General features: G+C 42.4%; 1 protein-coding gene across 4 annotated transcripts in view; it reads left to right on the forward strand.

Moving 5' to 3' along the window:
* The window catches only part of LG09H8orf34 (linkage group 09 C8orf34 homolog), a 111,785-nt gene that overhangs the window by 20,159 nt on the left and 78,064 nt on the right, over nucleotides 1-13,562 (forward strand). For all 4 annotated transcript variants that reach the window (XR_007245511.1, XR_007245512.1, XM_048508279.1 and 1 more), the window contains exons 2-4: nucleotides 560-707; nucleotides 4,163-4,294; nucleotides 8,246-8,374. Coding sequence is in view for 2 of the 4 variants with exons in the window: in XM_048508279.1 (XP_048364236.1) it covers nucleotides 560-707; nucleotides 4,163-4,294; nucleotides 8,246-8,374 (409 nt within the window). In the remaining 2 variants the exon portion in view is untranslated. The remainder of the gene's footprint in view (nucleotides 1-559; nucleotides 708-4,162; nucleotides 4,295-8,245; nucleotides 8,375-13,562) is intronic.

The raw sequence follows: 13,562 nt of genomic DNA on the forward strand, positions 1-13,562 counted from the left end.
AGCAGTTGATGGAATATTCTGTATAGGTTTTACAGTAAAATATAAAGAAGTTGCTTTTTAGAGTTGTCAGTATCTCACTTAAGAAATTTGCATTATCTCTGATGTGAGCTCATATGGTAGTCATCATACTGTGATGGCCACATTGAAAGATGCTTTGAATAAGTGAGATGAGCATCTCAGTTCAGTCTTTCATCTTACCAGACCATCTCAAACGTGATACGTGTTAAAGCTGGCAGTTTATACTGTTGGAATTGTGGAGTGAAATTAATTTGTGAAAAATGCATACACAAGTAAACCTTGAAAAATGGATATTACATGTTAAATGAATGAAATGTGCAATTCACAAAAATGGCCAGTAGTGACCATAAACCACAGCCAGAAAAAGCGGAAAGAGGGATTAGAGTTGTGTCTCGCTATCCTGGATGGGAAAGGCATTTTGCCTGTATCTATGGCTGGAACCTTCAGAGGCATGTAACAGTAAGATGTGTTTCTCCATGCTGTCAGGACAAGAAGTGCTATAGAGTACTTGTTAACTTTTCTTTCATTCAATTTTCTGAAGGAATTGATGACCAAACTGATAACAGAGACACCTGACCATCCAATACCATTTCTTATTGACCATCTCCAATCCAAACATGGATCTCGTAGCCAGCTTCAGAGGACATTGTCTGGATCTGCTGCTCTTTGGGCAGAAAGTGAAACTTCAGGTGAGCAAAATGACAAGCACCTTTCAAGAAGTTCTAAAATGATAATTTAAAGTATTATTATTTTTCATATCTGTATTTCACCTTTCCTTCAGCCAGTTCAGGGCTTTTTATGTGAGATTATTGAACCTTTTAAATGTAAACTTGATTGTGTGTGCAACCTACCCAAGTCACTGCTAAACTTTGTGGTTGGGTATCTAGGGCTGATTCCGCATGGGCCAAAAACAGCAGTGTGAAAATGGTGTGAAAATGGTGTAAAAGGGTTTAAAACGATGTAAAAGGGTTAATACTGTTTTCACACCGTTTTCACACCGCTGTTTTTTGGTCCATGCAGAATCAGCCTAGGTCTCCTTTTTATCTAGGGCCGTTTCCGCACGGGCAATGAATGGTGACCTGGAGATGGTAAAAACGCCGTCTCCAGGCCGCCATTACCGCATCGGAGCGCCCAGCTGCAACGCGCAGCCGTGCCATGCGCCTCAGCGCCGCCCTCCCGTGCCAGAAGCCGGCGTTTCCCACAGAGTGCTTCCCAGGCGGCTCTTTTTGGGGAAGCAGCGCGCAGTGAAGCCGCTGCCGAGCGAACAGCCAGCGGCTTCATGTACCCACCTCTCCCCTACCCGGCACTCACCTTTGTCCTCGGGCCTCCGGGCGCGTCGCCCGAGGCCTGGGAACATGCCTCCCTGCCCTCGCGCCGCTGGAGGCGAGGCGCGCCCACTTGGGCCAGGGGGGCGTTATGTCCCCAGGCCTCGGCGACGCGCCGGAGGAAGACTAATGGGACATGCCGAATCAGCCGGGCGCCGGCGGCCCGTGAGGCGCCAGCTGCCTCGACTTAAATTCCCAGTGGACCATTCCATGCGATCGATTGTCCTGAAGCGTCACGGGTCGGGTCGGGCGCTCATAAACATTACCCGACTCGTCAAGCCGTTTCCGCCTTCGTGCGGAAACGGCCTAGGTTTCCCCCCACCTAGCATTATTTCTTCCTTTTATACCATACTGTGGTTTCTTTCCTTGTACTATTTATTTACTAATATTATATTGTTTTTATATTGTGTATTTCTAAGTCAGGGATATAGTAGAGATGCATATCTGACCTAGTATGCTATATATGGACCCATATAATATCCCATATACACTTGTGTTGGACTGCATAGAAAAGTGTGATTTTTAAAGTGCAGATCTGTCAGGAACCATTATTGTTTACACACATAGTGAGGCATAGAGGCCTAGGAATAGGAGTAGCCACCTGATTGGTTGTAGCCTCCTGTACTCTGATTGCCAAAGGGCAAGGTGATGCAGAGAGGAATAGGATGATAACTCCCTGACCAAACAATCTGAGAGGCTTTTGGGTCCTTAGTGTTCCTGCTGTTAAGAGCTATCTGCCTTAATTGTGTTAAAACATATAACAATTCTGAAGGGAAGTAGTTAGTCAAAGTGTGAAAAGGAGTGAAAAGGGCATTGAAGAGTAATCACCTTGATTTCTTCGGAAATCCAGTTGTTCCAGGCCTTCACCAGCTCATCAAGGGAACCACATGTAGTTGTTGGATTCCCAGTGGTTCTATAAATCTTTGCAGGTGAGCATAAATAATCCCATTGCCTAGGTAGGGGAAGGCATTGATATCCACCTGGGCTCTCAGATCGAAGTGGTCATATCATGGCACTCTATAAATAGAGGTCAGTGCCACATCCACCCCTATTTCAAAGATCAAATCCAGTGTGTGGCCTCCTGGGTGTGTGGGACCCAGTGTGACCAGGTAGAGTCTCAGAGCTGCCATGGATGACCCCAGGTCTGCTGCTTGTGAAGATGAGGTTGAATCTACATGGAAGTTGAAGTCCCCCAAACAATAAGTTTAGGGTACTTTAAGGCCCAGTCTGATACAACCTCGAGCAGTATTGGCAAGCTATCTGCTGGTGTACTAGGTGTTCAGTACATCAGTGGAACAGCCAAACTCTCCACAGCATTCCACACCGGGCAATACAATCAATGCTGGAGATAATTGCTCTGAAAGAGAAAGCCTCCCAAATGACCAACCCCCCCCCCCCCGCTGACCCTTTGTCCATGACTGGTGAAAGACTGAGAAACTTGGTGGGACAAGTTCTTGTAAGGCAACAGTCTTGCCCTCCCAACCCAGGTCTCAAGTCACACATGCCTGGTACCCACTATGTGTTACCAGATAATCTCATAAAGTAGTGGTTTTATTATTTATGGACCTGGCATTAAACTACACTAGTGATGGAGAAGGGCATACAATCCTAGCCCTACCATCTTCTCACTTGAAATGGGACAAAGGTCAGAAGGGGGCTAAGTTGCCTGCATCTCAGCCTCCTTCTCTCATTTGGCCTTGTCTCACCATTATACCTCCCCTGCCCTATCACCACTGGGATCCCTGACCCTATGCTGGCCTCCCTGGCCTGAACCATTAAAGACCCTCCCCCTTACTTCTTCAACCAATTCCTATCCCAACTATTAACACAGATAATACTATACAACATACCCTTGCTTAACAATCTAATTCAACCCCATCAAGGGTGTTTTCCTGTCCACTTACCCACTAATAACACCTCTTCACCCCCAAACAAAACCTATCTATTGCAAAAACACATTAGTTATTAAGTTTTAGCTTCTGGACACTCTTTAAAGGGAGCCCAACGTAGAAGGTATTGCACTAGCCTAAACTTGATTTTACCAGAACATGCACTACAGTGGCTAGGTCTTTTCTGTCCCTGTTGGGGAGGGTGGGATATAAATAAAAGTATAAATATAATAAATAAATAAATAAGGGTGCAGCTGGCTAAAGATGGTGAAAAGCACTCCTGGTCAGTTGCCTGCACCTACTTATTCAATAGAATAATATTCTACCTCCATGAAATCCATCAGCATATCCGAGCTATGAACCTACTCCTTTAGGGGGAGTGCTGCGCCATCCAGAATATGACACCGCTCTTCATGGTCAGTCCTGCCACATATCGGTAGAACTTCTTTTTGATGGGGAGGGTGGAATTTAGTGTCAGTTTATTAGTCCCATCCATCCCAAAACCGCCTCTGGGCACTGATGAAGGTATTCCTCAATTTCCCTGGAAACTGAAGTCTACTTACAATAATCTAACTGCATCCATATAAATAAAAATGATAAATTAAAGCAAAGTATATATTGTTACTGTTATTAACATTTCTATTACTATTGGCATTTCTCCGTTGTGTTCCCTATGCCTGTTTTAGCATAGCATATGGCTTCTTGTTTGCAGAGAAAGAGCCAAACCTGTTGGATCAGCAAGGGGTGCCATGTAATTCTTTCTCTAAATAGAAAAAAGAAAAGAAAAACAAATCAGTTTTCATGATTACCTAACATGTGGAAATATTTTTTTCTATAGTGTTTGCTTTTCCTGGGATTATTATGATCAATATATGTTTTGCATATCACTATCAAAAGGCAACTGTTCAACTACAGTATTTTTCCCCACAGAAAACAAGGGAACAAGAAGGGATTTCAGAAGTTATGATAAACCTTGGCAGACAAATGCGAAGAAGCCAAAAAAATCAAAGAGTGACCTTGCTGTATCGAACATTTCTCCTACTTCTCCAGAGTCCAAATCATGTAAGGAACTGTTAGCATATTTCATAGTGAATGCATTTTTCAGAGCTGGTTATTTGTGGATCCTAACAGCTGAAATAGGAGTACTTCAGAATTTGCTTTTGAATTTAAGTAAGTGATACATATAGTCTTGGTTTAATGTTAAATATACATTAAAGACTATGAATCGTACATGTGTTTTCATTTGTATACGATTTATTTAAAATGTTCATACGTGCATCTTTTTTGTTAGCTATACTTGTTTCCTTCATACTTGTGCCTGTGATAGAAACAACTTCAAGGAAGGCATGCTTTTCATTATTCTGAAATGTCTGAAGAGTTTGGCAGGTACTTTTTCACATCCTGAAAATTCAGAACCATTCTTCCAATTTCCTTCTAAGGTAGATGGAGCAGGGAGAGAGGAAAGAGAGAGAGAGGAAGCTAGCCCTACCAAAAAGTCATTAGTTGACATCTTTTCTCCCTTTAAGTGGAAGCCTAACAGTTGATATTGACGAACACCTGATAATCCAGTGGACAGAGGCCAGGTTTGGGGCAATTGGAAGTAACCATTATTTTCTGTGGGTTGTAGAAAGGCCAGATTTACCCATTGCAAATAACGGCCTCATTATTTCTGATTGGTGGATCTGTCTTCTCTAGTAGCCATCACAAATAATGGCTCCATTCTTTCCAGGACCAACAGACTCCTGTCTATAGACTCAGTTCTTAGCCAGCATTTGCTATTAGGGGAATGTTTCTAGTCCCTTTAAAATTTAAATGGACGAAGACATTAACTAAAAACTATTTGGTGGCCAGCTTCATCTCTCTCTCTCTCCCTCCCTGCTACTGTGTCTTCCAGAATAACTCTTGAAATTCCAGGAAATTAATTTTCTTTACTTTAAGAAATTGAGGCGTGTTATGGATAATTTCTTATATCTCTGATCAACTTGGGTGTATGAATGCACACTTTTAAGCCCCACCTTGCCATGGAAGATTGCTGGGTAACCTTGGCAATTCATTCTTTCAGCCTAACTTCTTCTCTGGGCAGTATTTTGAGTATAAAATATAGGAAAAGAAAGCTACGCTGTAATCTGATTTGGGTCCTCTGGAAAAAAACGTGGCCTAAATAAATAAATGTTATAATATGAGGAGTGGTGTAATCATATGCATGCTAACTCAGAAATACGTTCCACTTCGTTCAGTGTGATATACTTCCAAGTAAATATGTCCAGCACTGGCATAATGCCCATTGGACAAGGTGGGCAGCTGCCCAGGGCATCACCTTGTGGGGGGCATCAAAATGGTGGGTTCGTTTTTGGGTATTTTAGTGGTTTTCCATTTTTGGACTGCAGGGGGGCGCAGTTTTTAGGCTAGTAGCACCAAAATTTCAGCCTATCATCAGGAGACTGTCCTTATGCTACCCCCCAAGTTTGGTGAGGTTTGGTTCAGGGAGTCCAAAGTTATGGACTCCCAAAGGGGGTGCCTCTATCCCTCATTGTTTCCAATGGGAGCTAATAGGAGATGGGGGCTACAGTTTTGAGGGTCCATAATTTTGGCCCCCCCTGAACCAAACTGCACCAAACTTGGGGGGTATCATTAGGGCAGTCTCTTGATGAGACCCTGAAAGTTTTGAGATTGTGCCTTCAGAAATGTGCCCCCCACAGCCTGCAACCCCCATTGACAGCAATGCAGAAAACTCAATGCAGAACAAAGATTCTTGGGCAAATTTCTGGGATGTTCCTGCAGGGGGTGCATTTTTGGATGTATCGGCACCAAAATTTCAGGGTATCATCTGGAGATGATGGAGTGGCCGCCCATTGGGGGGGGCATCCAACTCAGGTTTTGCCCAGGGCTACAGTTTGCCTAGGGCTGCCTCGTTACGCCCCTGATGTCCAGGATGCATAGGCAATGCAAGTGAACAAAATGAAGTAGTATGATGTTCATGGAGTGACTGTACCTCTTCAAGTTTTACATGGAGTGACTGTACCTCTTCAAAAATACATTAGAAATTTACAGGCATACAATTTCACTCTGTATAAACGATTTAAAGTTTCTACAACATATCTCTCTATATAAAAATCTATCAATGCGTTTTCTGCTGACAGGTAATCTCCCAAACAACTGGACCGATTGCTTTGAAATTTTCACACAATGTTACATTCGCGTGCAGCCAGGTTTCCATACTGTTTCCACACCTCCTGTTGTGTACATGTCACAACTGTGCCAGTTATTGTGTACATGCCACACCTGTGACAGTTGGAACCACAGTTCTGTTCCGCAACAGCACTATCTGCTGGCCATCAAAGCAACACCCTCTGATACAAGGGAAACAACCATGCCTTCTTTGAAAACCACTGCCATCTGGAGTGAAAGGGATGGGGTCCACCATCTGCACATGGCCCACCCACCCTAGCGGAGGAAGGGAAAGGTGAGGGAGGGTCCGGGGATTTGCTGGACCAAATGCTCTGAAATTTGAACACAACGTAGCTCATGCCTCCCAGCGTGTTTTAAGCTACTTACCTAGCTCATGTACCACACTGGCCAAGGTAAACCATGATAACAAGCTACGTTCCGCCTAGTTCTCCTCCCCACACACACACACAGGAACCGAAAGCCAAGTAGAAATGGATAACTTTTCATACACACATCTCTCAGGAGAGCGTTTCAGCTGAACTGTGAGAGGTATTGTGTACTTGCCAAACCTGTGACAGTTGGAACCATGGTATGGTTCCGCAACAGCGCCATCTGATGGATGTCAACTGCAACACACTTCACCTGCAAGGGAAGGGAGTGAAAGGGACACGGTCCGCCATCTGGACATGGGCCACCCACCCCAGCATAGGAAGGGGAACTTTAGGGAGGGAGGGGGCGGGGTGCCATGCAAGGGAACGGGAGAGAGGGAGGGGAGCGAGGGGCCCCTTGCCCCTCCCCTCCCTTGCAAGCATTGTGCAATGACACATGTTTGACACATGTTTCCCTTTTCTTTCTTTTCCACTTCACCAGACTGAGCCACAGCAACGCGTGACCGGGCATGCTAGTTCTTAAATATATTCACTCTTGTTCCATTGTTAGCATATTTTTTGCCAGCAATATTTACGACTATGACCTTCCTTCCAATGACATCATTATAATGATCAATCTTGTCACATCTCTAAAGCTAAGTAGGGTTGGTCCTGGCTATTGTTTGAATGGGAGACCTCAAGGAATATCAGGCAATGGCACCCCACCCCTGAACATTTCTTGCCTATAAAACTGTGTGGGATCGCTATAAGTCAGCTGTGACTTGACAACACTTTCTACCACACAAATGATTTTTAAGCTGTGTATTTAGCTATTATTTTACTGTGTTGGTTGAGTTTTAACATTGATCTATTGCTTTATTAATAGTGTTCATGGGTTGGTTTTAACTTGCTGGATGTGTGATGTTTTCTCCTTACTGCTTTAGCTGCCTTGAATTGGCCAAGATACAGCATGGTATAATTATTTTAAATAAATAGTTGAACACATTTGGAAAAGTTGTATGATGATAAATGGATAATGAGCAAACTAGTTCACATTCACAAAGATCAACCAGTTTTGCTAGAACAAATCTTGAATTTGGTTTTTGATGTATTGTCAAAGGATTTCTTGGCTGGATTCAACTGGTTGTTTTCTGGGCTGTGTGGCTGTGATCTGGTAGATCTTGTTCCTAAAATTTCACCTGCATCTGTGGCTGGCATCTTCAGAGGTGTATCACAGAGAGAAGTGAATATGCCAGCCACAGGTGCAGGCGAAACTTTAGGAACAAGATCTACCAGACATCAGCCACACAGCCCGGAAAACCCACAACAACCAGTTAGTTTTTGCCGTTTAATTGGCAATATTTACCAAATTGAAAGGGATTGTGGATGATCTCAATATTGTCAGCAGTATTATGGTTTTTTGTACTGATGTATAGATTTTTTGAACAAGAAGTAAAAAATGCTTTACTTTATTTAGTGCCAAAGTCAATAGAACATCCTAAATGGGACTGGAGAACAAAATCAGATAGTCATGATTTTGATGAATTAAATCATATCCTTCAAGAAAGTAAGAAGCTGGGTAAAGCCCTGGAGAATCTTTCTCGAAGTAAGTTGAATGATCAAGAATGCTGGAATGTCGTGTTTTTGTTAACACTGTACTAACTATTTCCACCAATACAAATAAGGAATAATCCCACTGGAGGCTCTTCAGTACAAATAATCTTTGTTTTCAAAGTCTTGCTTAAAATCAGGCTTCTCCGTTCTTGGGACCCATGATGACTCCTGCTTCTAAGTTCTGTCAAGATGCTGAATTGGATCCAGCACAACATTTCCAGTTGTATTGCTCAAGTGGACATGCAGGGAAAGACTGCAGTAACCCCTTGTGCTAAATCACACTTGCAGTATCCCACTCTGCCCAACACTTGCACAGTCATTTCCTGGGCCCTATAATATATAGGGAGGAAAGCACCAGGTGTTGCATAAGATTCTCTGTGTGTGGAGATCTTTTCTATGTATGTTTCTGCTTGTGCATTGCTGGATTTAAGCCATTGCTTGCTAAATACAAAACAACGGCACAAGCCCTTGCTTTGGACCATTGCAACTGTTCACAACACATTGGCATCTTGCACTATTGTTTCCAGAGATATTTGGCCAATATTACTATTCCACTGATCTTTTGGGGAACTTTTGGAAATGTAGCAATTATTTGGGTTTAAAATAAAGTTTATCATCACTAAATGAATGGTACTAGATAACTTTGTTACTCTCATATAATCCTTGAAAGAAAAATTACTTTAACTGTGTGTCTTAAAATGTGGACAGAATAACTTGAATCGTTTGTGAGGCCATCTGCTGCCAATTTAGCAAAATGCAGCAGCATAGATCTCTTACTTTCAGTACAATAAAGGTCTTTATGCAAATTTGTGCATTTAAATAAATGTCACACCAACTCAAAGAAAACAGCAAGACCTCCAGCCTCTTCCCTTTAAACTCTGAAGTAGAAATGGCATAGTATCACACTGAAATCATCATCTGAAATGATTTCATATTTGCAAGATCTAAAGACTACTTATACAAATGACGCTTACAATTCTTTCTTCTAAGAAAAACTTTTTTAACATTGTGAAAAAAAGCGTTGTGATTAAACATGGGTTGGATTCAGTGCAGAATTTCCTTGAATGCAGGATTTCTACCTCCATAAAATCATTCCTGGTTTACATTTTAGATAGTATATTATAGCAGTTGTAATCTTCCAGTGGATTTATCAGGGAAAATACTAGCGTGAGCAAGAATAGGTGAGACAGTTAAAGTTCGGTGAGACAGTTAAAGTTGGGTAAACCAGAATCTAGAAGAGGTCTATCAGTCACATAGGTATGTTGGTTGATTGATCATAGCAGAATGTGACCATTGTGTAGCTGAAGGATGTGGACTGGATATTTGAAAATAAAGAACTATAGTAAGTTACGATCTACCCTGCTGAGATCAGCATATTGTAGTGGTTACAGAGTCAGATAAAGATCCATCTTAGGCATAACTCTGCTGAGGAATGCACTGTAGGAGAAAGAAATTCATATTCACGCTCTGCCAAGAAGCTTGCCAGGACTAAGTTTAACCTACCTTCAGTGTAGTAGTGAGATGAAACTGAGAAGGGAAAATTATGTACAGATTAGCAGGATAAAAATGTACTAAAAAGACAAATAGAATCAAGTGAAAGATAAAAGATTGTGAAATAAAAACTGTGATCCAATCACAATCTTCAGGTGAACTGTTGATCTATCAAGACCATAAGCTTATCATGTAGCCTTTTCAGGCCTTCTCAAACTCTCTGGAAAAAATGAAAACAAGGTCTTGGCCTTTTTCATGCTATACATTTTGAGTGTGTGAGCATCTCATGTATTCTGAAAGAAAAATAATTTTTAAAGGAATTTTTTCTGTGCTTTCTAAAACAGTTTTTACATTGGGAAAGGCCTTTGAAAAAAAAACATGTTTTTCCCTTAGGCCCTTTCCGCACGGGCGGGAAAGAGCACCCCAGGGATGCTAAAAACAGTGTCCCTGGGGAAGGGTTCGCACGGCCGCCACCGCTGCATCGCAGCAGCGACGGCCTCGCAACCCCCAAGCGGCGCGAACATACTGCTTCCAAACCTTGCTCCCTGAGCGAGGTTTTTCAGAAGCAGCATCTTCCAAATGCTGCCGTGCAAATGGCAGTGGCTGGAAGGCACCATTTCTCCCGCACCCTCCCCAAACGCCTACCTTGTCTCCTGGATTCCGGCTCATTGCAGAGCCGTTGCTCCAGGCTATGGAGCATGTCCCCTGGCCTCTGCGACGAGCCGGAAGCCAGGAGACAAGGTAGGCGTTTAACGAAGGCGCAGCCTGTGCGAAGGCTGCACCACCACCTGTCGCCCTCCTGGGACCGTCCATACGAACAGTCCCGGGGGGTGCATCGGCATTGTTTATGCCGCCGCACCCCTGCACCATTGCGGTGTGGAAAGGGCCTTTGATTTTTCCAGACCTTACATCTCTAAATGCAGTAATTCTTCTTTCATGATACAGAATGTTTGAAGCTATCTGAAACTTGGTGATTTGGTAGGGAAGGCAAAATGTCCATTGTATATTCAGAATAACAGATAGTATGGGTGAAATTGAGAGATGATTCTGATATACCAAAATTTGCAAAGAAGCAAACACAACATGTACACACAATTTCCCCCCAAAAGGCACAGTGTAGTTCTTCCTTCTGTTCTTAGTCTTAGTGAGCAAACATAAAATGAACAGTGAGCTAAATTAAGTCTTTACAGTTCCTAGCTTTTGCAAACACCCACACAACTAGAGTTGGAGGGATGTACTTTAACTGCTAAATTAATCCCGTAGGATTAAAAACAGATTAGCTGCTAAAAGCAAAATGTATTTTGTTCAGTATGTATATGCTTGGTAAACTCAAAGTGGAAAACATTTCCATTAATGCCTGGCATTTTTTCACATATTGATCTGGTCATAAAATGTTAATTACTGTACTCAGTACTACACAAAGCTTTCTCCCTTGCCCTCAGCATAAAAGTCAATAGATGGAAGTCATTAAGTCTTTTAAAACAGTCAATACGTAAGCAGTTTATAAAAGCTTTTAAGGAAAAAAAGTCTATTTTGAATGCATGAAACACATCAAACTTCTAACATATTTATTGATATTGTTTAGTGGGAATAGTTAAATGGAATAATTAGATATTTACTTTTTAGTTCTTAGATTGATTCTTTTTTAGTAACTAGTACTCTATACATGATACATTTTATAGTAGTTTAAGAATGCAAACAGGATAAAAGGTGAAGGGCGCAAACCTGTCGATGAGTAAGATGAGAGGAATCGGGACATAGTGCAAAACTGAGTGGTACCTATCATGTAAGTCTGTGAACATTCTGTCCTGGGGTTTCAAGTGATAGCACAATTTAGCCTCATATGTTATGATAATTTATTGAAACAAGTCTCCCCTTATGGAGTACTATTAGTTTCCATAATTATTCATAAACGATCACATACTATGATGACATCCAAACTAGATCCAAATGGGTAGCATAGTTGAATAACCTGTTATGCACTACAGATTTGAAAATGTGTAGTGAGTTGTTCATCTACATGAACATGGCATGCATCAGCCCATGGTTGATAGACATGTAACTTTTCATTATAGTAGCTTTGTATGAAACTTGAGGTCTAGTTCTTCGCATGTTTCACTTAAAATGGAAACGTATTACAGCTACTGCATCCAAGGGACATTTTCTATAAATGGAGAGAGCGTTTCTAAACCCCAATTTCTGTTTTTGGGTTGAAGTATTTTAATAGAGACAGCACTCATGGGTGTGAATTACAGTACCATTATAACCAAACAAAATACATCATTGAAAAAATTGAAACCAAATTAAAATATCCATACAATACAATAAAATACACATACTGAAAAATGACAAAATATGGAACAAGAAAGAGGGATCACTAACACATGGCCAGATGAATAAAAAAAGTCTTCATGCACTGCCAGAAGACAGCAACGAAAGAGGACAGGAAGAGTTTTGGTGCCATGACTGAAAAAGCCCTCTTGCAGGTTGCCACCTGCCTAATCTCAGAAGGTTGGGAGCATCCAAGATAGGGCATTGGAATATGACTATAGTAGTTGGGAGGGAAATAGTAACAAGATCTGATGAACAGAGTTGTGTTCCCTGTTGAGTTTGGCTCTGTCCCTTTGCAAGTTGCCCTGACAAGCCATGGGGAGTGTGGCAGATATGCCAGATGAATGGCTGCCCAAGATTGGAAAATGGTCCAGCAGCTGGGCTAGAACTGGCAACCCCAGTGGCAGAGTGTCAGAATCCATGCACTAAGGATGTCGTCCTTCCAGATCTCCCTGTTGAATCATTGCTGTGTAGATTGATGGACAGCACTATGGACTTGAAGGGTACTGCCAGAGGTGGGATCCAACCAGTTCTCACCACTTCTCTAGAAGTGGTTACTAATTTTTTTCTGAGTGTCGAGAAGGGATTACTAAAGCAACCTCCCTGCCTAATAGGGACTGGAGGTGCGTGTGTGCGGCGGCGCCACTGTTTGAATCCCACCACCATCGGAACCTGTTATTAAAATTTTTGGATTCCACCACTGGGTACTGCCATGCCTGTGGGGAAGCAGTGAGATCTGTGTATTGTCGAAGGCTTTCACGGCCGGAATCACAGGGGTGTTGTGTGGTTTCTGGGCTGTATGACCGTGTTCTAGTAGCAGTGAGATCTGTGTTTCCTCCAACAGCATACAGGGGTGCTTCACTCACCAGGATACCCATTCAGCACACCCATTCAATTGACACCCATTCCCTGTGTGGAGTTGCACTGTCTCTACTCCAATAATGGGTACTGCTGCATAGTGTTGCTACCCTGCAAGGTACTAGGTGCCACGAGCATTTAGCCAGCAGTTCCACTAAGCTTCCCTGTGCCCACCATCAGTAGTTAAGTCTCCCGGTTGGCGGGGAGGAGGTGCCTGGAACCATCCTGACAGCCGTATATGGAGCTGTCAGAATCCCTGTTTGCCACAACCTCCACTATCACAGGCAGCGCTAACAGGCAGATGTTCCTGGGTATATGCCTCTGTTTCAGCAGAAGCTTATAAAGAATGCTTCAGGCTACAGTAGCCACCTATAAATCCAAGAGCAATGCTCCCAATAAAGTATTTCCAAATTACGTGCCTCATTTTAGGAAAATGTCTTCCTAAATAGTGATTTATGTACTCTCTTAATGTTAAAAGAACAAAAGACAATTAACTTTAA

The sequence above is a fragment of the Sphaerodactylus townsendi genome, linkage group LG09 (assembly GCF_021028975.2).
Source record: "Sphaerodactylus townsendi isolate TG3544 linkage group LG09, MPM_Stown_v2.3, whole genome shotgun sequence".
NCBI classification, from domain to species: domain Eukaryota; kingdom Metazoa; phylum Chordata; class Lepidosauria; order Squamata; family Sphaerodactylidae; genus Sphaerodactylus; species Sphaerodactylus townsendi.